General features: G+C 37.3%; 1 protein-coding gene across 1 annotated transcript in view; it reads right to left on the bottom strand.

Annotated features, from left to right (window-relative positions):
• Positions 1-8,696, bottom strand: part of TBCK (TBC1 domain containing kinase) — a 240,904-nt gene that overhangs the window by 42,076 nt on the left and 190,132 nt on the right. The window contains exon 23 of the mRNA XM_008581170.1: positions 1,005-1,180. Within this exon, the coding sequence (XP_008579392.1) occupies positions 1,005-1,180 (176 nt within the window). The remainder of the gene's footprint in view (positions 1-1,004; positions 1,181-8,696) is intronic.

Below are 8,696 nucleotides of genomic sequence, written 5' to 3'. Positions count from 1 at the left end.
GTTCTCACTCATTGGTGGGAGCTAAAAAATAAACAATTTAATTCACCCACATACACACACAGAAAAAAACCGGCGGGGGGGTAGGGAAGAAGATATAACAACTATACTTTTTTGAAGTTGTTACAACAAGCAAACGGAAAGGACATTCTTGGGGGGGAGGGGAGAGAGGGAGGAGGGCGGGAGGTGTCGGTGATGGGCCATAATAATCATATACATTGTATATTGACAAAATAAAAATTTAACGAAAAAAAAAAAAGTATGAAAAACATTTATCTAGACTCTAAAGAACTGAGAATCAAGGCATGCTTCATGAGTATCTAACAGATGATGAAAATATAAGGAGAAAGGTTGAACTGTTAGTATTTTGTAGCTGTTTACCTAGACTCTAAAGAACTGAGAATCAAGGCATGCTTCATGAGAATCTAACAGATGATGAAAATATAAGGAGAAAGGTTGAACTGTTAGTATTTTGTAGCTGTTTATACTTTAATACGAAACAAAATCACTGGAAGTATGGTATGTTTATAGAAAAATCTTACTGAAAAATAAATTATACTCAGTGAAAATGGATGTTTTCTATAAGCCAATGTTTTGAAAATTATAATAAATACAAGTTCAATGTTGAGATTTGGCAAACTTTTTCTATAGGCTAGAGGTAGACCAGGCATATACTTACCCTTAGTCTTTGCTAAAATTCCTATCTATAACATGAAGGATTCAAATGCCTTCAAGAACAGCAATATACACCAGAGAAACACAAAAACCAAGAATTTTCCAATATTCTGGTGGTGTTCGAAAAACATTTTAAGGTTTCTGGTATGTAATGTTATCTTATGAAACCTCATGTAAGACCATTCTGGCAAACAGTTTAAGAGTAATTTAGCTATTTGAATTCAGAGGAATTCCAGAAATGTTCATTGTTTTTACCACATATCCTTTAAATGGAAAGTAAGCAATATGAGTAAGGTAGTACCACCCTTTAAAACCACATATGTAAAGGATACTCTTCACTATTTCGGATGTCAACCACCAGGAGCTTTGGTTTACTGGATTTTGTTTTCTTGATGGGTGTTTTGAAGTGGCCTGTCACTGTGAGCTCACACAAGTCAATCAGGTCCTCTGCTGAAATCCGGGGTGATACTTCTGACTTTAGGTCATTTAATGGGATAGATTCTCTTGACTGAAAAAAAAAGTGCAAACAACAAAAATATTGAGAATATTATATAGAGAAAAACTATATCCAATAATAGAATATCTTCAGGCTCTTAATACCAATCAATACAGAATATGGGAGAACAGGAAACTGTATCTCATTTTAGCAGTTTATTGTGTAACTGTATTCCTTATTATTGAGGTTTACTTCTTTATTAGTCACATCTATAAAGAAAGCATTATTTATTTATTTATTTATTTTGGCTTCACTGCAAGCTCCTGGTTCAAACATATAGAAAAAGATAAGGCAGATTTTTCCTTATGAGAGTGCTGTGAATCTTTAAAAACAGCTCCTTTAAGCACATGTCACTTTTCTTCAAGTAAAAGTACTGGTCTTACATACAACATTAGTTACAACTCAGGCAATATGAGAAACTGCATTGTAATTCAGTATACATATTAATTAAAGACTCTGGCTCTAATATATGTGTTGGACTTACATAATTTATGTTATGTGTGAATGGCTGAGTGAAAATGAGATTCTCAGAGATTAATAAAGAGGAAGCTAATGCTTTCTTAGATAGTAAACTAAATTGACAATGTATCTTAATTGTAAAAGGGATGAAATCAGACTCCAGACTATTAAACCAGTACACTGGTCTATGTGTCTGTTATATGACTTAAGACTGATTCAGAGTAAGGACAACGTAAAATTATTGTCTCTATTATTTAGTATGGAGAAGGATCCCCCACTCCCTAACAGGCAATACAATGCAACTCTGCTTAATTCAACATAAATTTATTAAACACTGCTAGTCACTCTTGAGAAGTTAAGTGATATAACTTGAGAACTCAAGAACTTTCAAAATTCATTTGTCTGAAAACATGGGGATTTAAGAGAAAATTTAATTTATATGCTTAATAAGTTATCAGAATAGTGTATCATCTCATTTACTCATTTTCTCTCTTCTCAGTTCCATTGTGGGATTCCACATATAGACTGTCCAATTTATAGTTTGTAGGCAGGAGGAAATAAACCATATAAATCACTTTTCTGACAGACGTATTTTGAAAAAAATTGTTTTCAATTGGAATTTGATGTCAGCTCTTACCCTAGGGCTTCCCTGACTGTGCCCTAAATTCTTTAGTGGTAAAGCACTTGTTTTCTCACTTCATTAGCTTTTAAATAGAAATGAAAATTGTTAAGCTTGATGGGTTTATGGCTTTTTATAAAAAATGGGCATTAGGAATTTTAATTTTTTTAATATTAGGAATTAAAGCTACTTAAATATTCTGAAATTAAAAGTGCTTCAGAAAGATTAAAGAGCTTTAAAATCAGCAAGCCATACAATTGATGCTTCCATCTCCTTTTTCATTAGATTGCAATCTCTATAGGTATTTTTCCTAGCCTTCACATAAAGTCATACATTTATAAATGTAAAATAAAGAACTTTTTTTTTTTTGTCTTTTGTCTTTTGTCTTTTTCCGTGTCCGGCAACGGATCGCAACCCTCAGTGTTGCCCCCGTACCAGACCGGGGACCGGCAACGGGATTGCAACCCTCGGTGTTGCCCCCACGCCTCGCTCAGCCAGTGAGCGGGAACCGGTCTGTATGTGGGATCCGAACCCTCGGGCGGGAGCGCCGCCGCGCTTCCCAAGCGGCGCACATATCCAGTGTGCCACCAGGCCGGCCCAAAATAAAGAACTTTTTAATTAGACTAGTTCTGCTTTTAGTCATTTATTGATGAATGTGGCATTTCAAACTGAGTAAAGGAGTAAAAGGAGTACCCTGGCTGATGAAGACGAGGATTTGACCAAAGTGTTCTCTATGAAGAATTAGTTGATTTAAAGAAAGATTTGACCTTGGCATTGATTCCAATCAAATGCATCATATGTGAGGAGTTTTTCAAAGGAAAGAACAATGCTACATAAAATGGTAAGAACAAAAGGAGAGACATCGCCAAAAAATTCATAATTTTTTGAACTTCTGTGAATGTGCCTGAGTAAAGAACTTAACTGTGATGCGCACAAGTTCCTCTGCAAATTAATTTTAGGAGATTACGAGATTAGATTTAGAAAAAATTATACTACTTTGCTTTATGAAGAAGAAAATTATAATATTAAAAAATACAGAATCTAGTTTTTCCCTTTGTAAAATTTTCACTGAGGCATAAAAACAAAACTTCCTCTGCAAATTTCTGTTTTATTTAGTATCATAGACATTGGTATTTTCCTTGTGTGACTATGGTTTCAAATTCATGAGACTTTATTTATGGACAATTGACAAGAATTTAGGATAACTATAGAACAACTCTGGAAATGTCTATTAATTTACCATTTTTGTCTAAGAACCTGTATGTACAATGAATATTATTTTAGATGTCCAAAATTCAGTCATCAGAATTTGCCTGAGAACTACATTTTAAAAAAATTCATATTCTATTACCAATCTAGAATCAGAATTTATTTATCAGTGTTACTGATAAAAAATCATCTTTTAGTAGTGTGGGACCTCTGAAATGGCTATCTGGATATATTAGTGATAATTTCAAGCAAACAAACGAAAATTTAAACCTAGTAACAAAGCAGGTATTTTGCTGTGTCCATTAAGCTCTTGGGAGAATGATTTCATCATGATACTTAAAATGATTTCATTATGATACTTAAATGGCAGACTTTTAATGAGAGAATGCCTGTATACTCTTACGTTGTATATGTAACTAGCAAACAAAGCTCCTAAATAACTTAAAGGCATTTTAGCCAAGAGAATACAGGGCTGGTAGACAGAACATTTTCCCATATTTTCTGTTATGTATCTTAGCACTAACTTCATCTTGGTTATTTATGACAGAAATCTGGAAATCATTGTAAATTCTTCACTCCTCCTTGTTCCCCTATTCCTGATCCCTAAGTTCCACTCACATATCTCTCAAACCTATTCCTTGATTCAATTGCCCTACCTCAGGGCTTCATCATCTCTTACATGAACTATGCAAGCTGTTTACCTCCCTCTCTATCCATATTTTTTCTCTGCTTTTCTCTTCACCTAGTCATCTCTTCTAATTCGTCTTCCAAATGCCATCTGAGTTAAAAACAAAAACTTGATTATGTACCTCTTATGATTAAAAACACTTCAATAGCTTCTAGACATTGATAGAATAAAATACAAATTCCTTTGTATAGCATATAAAGCCTTTATGAGTTGATCCTTACCAATAACAGGTGGGAGACTTTGGAGTCAGTCTACTTGGGCCCAACTGTTGGCCACCTTACTTATTAGGATGTGACTTTGGGTACAATATATAACTTCTCTGTCCAGTTTCTTCATCTATAAAGTGGGATAAGAACAGTTATCTATACCCTATTGGGCCACTCTAAGGATTAAATGAGTAAATCTACATAAAAAATGGTGTCTGACACACTATAAGAGCTCCCCCCTGTGTCTGTTGATTGTTGCTTTGCTGTCAGCTTTTTAGTTTGATATAATCCCATTTGTTTATTGTTTCTTTTGTTGTCTGTTCTTTTGGTGTCTTAGTCATAGTCTTTGCCCAGCCCTTTATCCTGGAGTGTTTCCCCTGTGTTTTCTTCTAGGAGTTTTAAAAGTTTCAGGTCTCACATTTAAGTCTTTATTCCATTTTGAGTTGATTTTGGTATATGGTGAGAAGTATGAATCAAGTTTCATTCTTCTACATATGGATATCCAGTTTTCCCAGCACCACCATTTAATGAAAAAATTGGCCAAAAAATCCTAGTTTTGGCCAGCACGCCTATTCACTGCTGAGAAAATCTTAAATTATGTGATATTAATAAGTCTTGGAAAAACACAAAGTTAAGTGTTTTTAGAGTAATATTCATCAGTTCTTATTTTTCCATGTGTCTACAATAAATAGAATGTTGTCTTAGTGCTAGATACTTTAAGCTCATGTATAAGGCGGTATAGGATTTTGTAAATGGCACAGACACTAACGATCATTCTCAAAGGTCTTTAACAAAGAAAAGCTACAGTTAGAACTTTATCTACAAAGATATTTTTATCTATATATTTGAAACAATAAATTGTGTCAGTGGTATTTTGGTGTTTTCATTTCCCCCTCTTGTTTTTAGAGGGAATAGGAAGAAGATTCTAAAATTTAGAAATACAGTATATGAAACGGAGTTTGAAATAACCGTCATGCTCTGGAAGCTGCATAATATAGCCCTCACACTAGAGAGAATTTTCCTCTCTCAAATAGAAGAAAAATAATGTACGTGAACATGAAATACAAAGAGGAGTAGAGAGAGAATTTTTTCCAGTGATTAGGAACTTTATGCTAAAATTTTCACAGATGTGATCTGAAAAAATTTTGTATAAGCTAATCTCTATAAATAGAGTAATATTCCCTTTGATATATGGCATCATTTTGGAGATATCTCATTTCTCTGGGCCTCAGTTTTCACATGTGTAAAATGAAAAGGCAGGAGTAGACGATTTAACTATAGAATTTTATGATTTTATTTCTGATTGATATTCAACTAGCAATAGGTCTCAAAATTCTTGTTTACCTCCTGGGACAGAAGATAGAAACCTGAACATAATATTTAATGATACCAGTGGAGTTTCTACTTAAGATTCAGAAGTGATTCTAACTGTGAGGCTTAGTAAAGTGTTGCTCATAAGCATGACACACTTATCTAAAGTTAGAGCAGTAAGAACTTATTTATCTTAAAGTAGATGGGAAATATTTCCTACAGTTTAAATTGGTATAAGTGAGGGTGGAAGAGAGGGAGGTTACAGTAAGGAAAGAAGTCTAGTATCAGTGATTTATGAGGCAAAAACAGGGTCAAGGGGGCAATGTGGGGGTGGGGGGTGTTGGTGCTGCTTGGTTACTTGTTATAAGTTTCTATAAGCTTCTGGAAATGATTTTCATAATAAAACCAGAACCTGATAAATTTCTCAGGCTGGGGTAAAGATGAGAGTGGCTCCACTCAGCTTAACTCCTAAAGGCAGAACTTCTGATATCTTCCTTCTGAAATGGGATAGAGCTGATATTCCACAGAGCATAGGTATAGTCAGGTTTCAATGGCAGCACTAATCTGGAGATTCAGGGAGTGAAGAGTCAGCAAGTGACTAAGAGGTCACAGAAATTTAGTTAGTCAAACTGATATTTTTCATTTCAAACTTCAACTTTTCAAGGTATAGCCTTTATTTAACTGGGCTGCTGACCTCATTACCCTTCTCTCTCACCCTTACCCTCTTTCTTGTACACCAAAGTGATTAGCAATACTGTTTTTGCTCAGGTGTTCCTTGTCACTTCGAATAGTTCTCCTATCACTCCCCATACTCTATAACCAAAAAACGTGAAATAAATGACCAAAATATTCGCTGGCTAGAAACTTCAGTACAACCCTGAGGAAGAATGCCTGGAGATCTGGTTCTCTCCATCCTTACTGCTGTGCTAAGGACAAGGTAAGAGATCTCTAAAGTGCTTATGGTATTAACTGTTATGACCATGATTAATTTCTGGTTGAATGTTCAGCTAATATCATACATCAGCCAACCATTTATATTTTAATATAATTGAGACATCCCAAGTGAAGGAAAATTCAGAGTTTCAGCAGTAAACACAGAAGATTGTTTAAAATCTTATCATAAAGGAAGGATATTCAGCTATCTCTAGTCTCATCATTTATTTTAATACACTACAAACCATCCCAGACAATTCTTATGAGAATATAGGGATAAAAGCATCAATGTCCATAATGTATTTAGCTGTGGGCTGCCCCGAATTGGCACTGTGCAGGTGAGCCTGCCAGTGCCAGCAGCCAGCGGAACTGCACAGCTGCACGCAGCCCCCCTACCCTGTCACCTTGGACCCAGGCAGGGGGGGAGCTCCAGGCCCCACCCCACTGCCCCTAACTGGCACTGCGCAGGTGAGCCTGCCAGCGCCAGCAGCCAGCGGAACTGCGCGACTCCACGTGGCCCCCTCACATGCTGCTTTAGACCCAGGCAGGGGGGGAGCTCCAGGCCCCACCCCACCACCCCGAACAAGCACCGCGCAGGTGAGCCCACCAGCACCGGCCAGCCAGCAGAACCATGTGGCTCCACGTGGCCCCTCATCCTGCCTCAGACCCAGGGGGGAGCACAAGCCTATGGATCTGACCCAACAAGTTTGGCCCAGCAGAACTCCACGCATTAGGGGCTCATTCTACGACCAGAGTCTCGAACGGGAACCAAGTTGGTTTAACATAACCAACACCACACCTACTGTCAAGTAAGACAGTTCACCTCCTGCAGTAGCAACCAAGGCCATTCCACAGCCAACCTCAGTGTAACAGAAGAAGCAACCCCCCTACCAATGACCAAGCATCAGTGAAAAAACACTAGAAGTACAAACAATAAAGAAGAAATGATACCACTGAAAGGATACAGTAAAGCCCCAAAGTCAGACTCCATGGAACAGGGAATCCTTGAAATGTCTGAAAAAGAATTTTGAGTAATGATCTTAAGAAAACTTGAAGAAATAAGGAAGACTTGATTGCAGAACACAACGAAACAAGAAAAAACATAGAATATGAAGGAGAAAATCTACAAAGAGATTCATACCATAAAAAAGAGTGTAGCAGAACTTCTAGAAATGAAATACTCACTCAACAAAATAAAAAACATGACTGAGAGCTTGAGCAGCACGGTAGAGCAAGCAGAAGAAAGAATTTCAGAGCTTGAATATGGTCTTTTTGAAATAACTCAGGCAGACAAAAAAAAAAAGAAAAAGAAAAAGAAAAAGAAAAAGAAAAAGAAAAAAAGAACTAAAAATAATGAGGAAAACCTAAGAGAGATAGCAGACAATCTCAAGTGCTCTAACATCCAAATTGTGGGTATTCCTGAAGGGCAGGAGAAGGGAAAAGGTATCAAAAACCTACTCGAGGAAATAGTAACAGAAAACTTCCCAGGTATAGGGCAAGATACAGACCTTCAGATACAGGAAGCTCAAAGGTCCCCAAACAGATTCAACCCCAAAAGATCCTCCCCAAGACATATCGTGGTTAAATTTCCAAAGCTCAAAGACAAAGAGAGAATTCTACAAGCAGCAAGGGAAAAGCATCAGGTCACTTATAGCGGACCCCCCATCAAACTAACAGCAGACTTCTCAACCGAAACCTTACAGGCCAGAAGAAAGTGAAATGATATATTCAAAATACTAAAAGTTTTTCTGCCAGCCAAGAATTCTTTACCCAGCAAGGCTCTCCTTCAGAAATGAGGGAAAAATAATAGCATATTTCCCAGACAAACAAAAGTTGTGGGAACTCACCACCACATGACCAGCCCTATGAAATTCTCAAGGGAGTCATTCATCTGGAATCTGAATAATGGTGACCATCATCATGAATACACAAGCAAGAGCAAAACCCAGTTAAAAGAAAAATGCCAGCGGGGCCGGCCCGGTGGCGCACTGGATAGTGCGCCGCTTGGGAAGCGCGGCGGCGCTCCCGTCCGAGGGTTCGGATCCCACATACAGACCGGCTCCCGCCCACTGGCTGAGCGAGGCGCGGGGGCCACACCCAGGC

Source organism: Galeopterus variegatus, unplaced genomic scaffold (genome assembly GCF_000696425.1).
Source record: "Galeopterus variegatus unplaced genomic scaffold, G_variegatus-3.0.2 Scaffold2287, whole genome shotgun sequence".
Taxonomy (NCBI): Eukaryota; Metazoa; Chordata; class Mammalia; order Dermoptera; family Cynocephalidae; genus Galeopterus; species Galeopterus variegatus.
The sequence above is the reverse complement of the archived record's forward strand: the minus strand, read 5'-3'. Positions and strand labels throughout refer to the sequence as shown.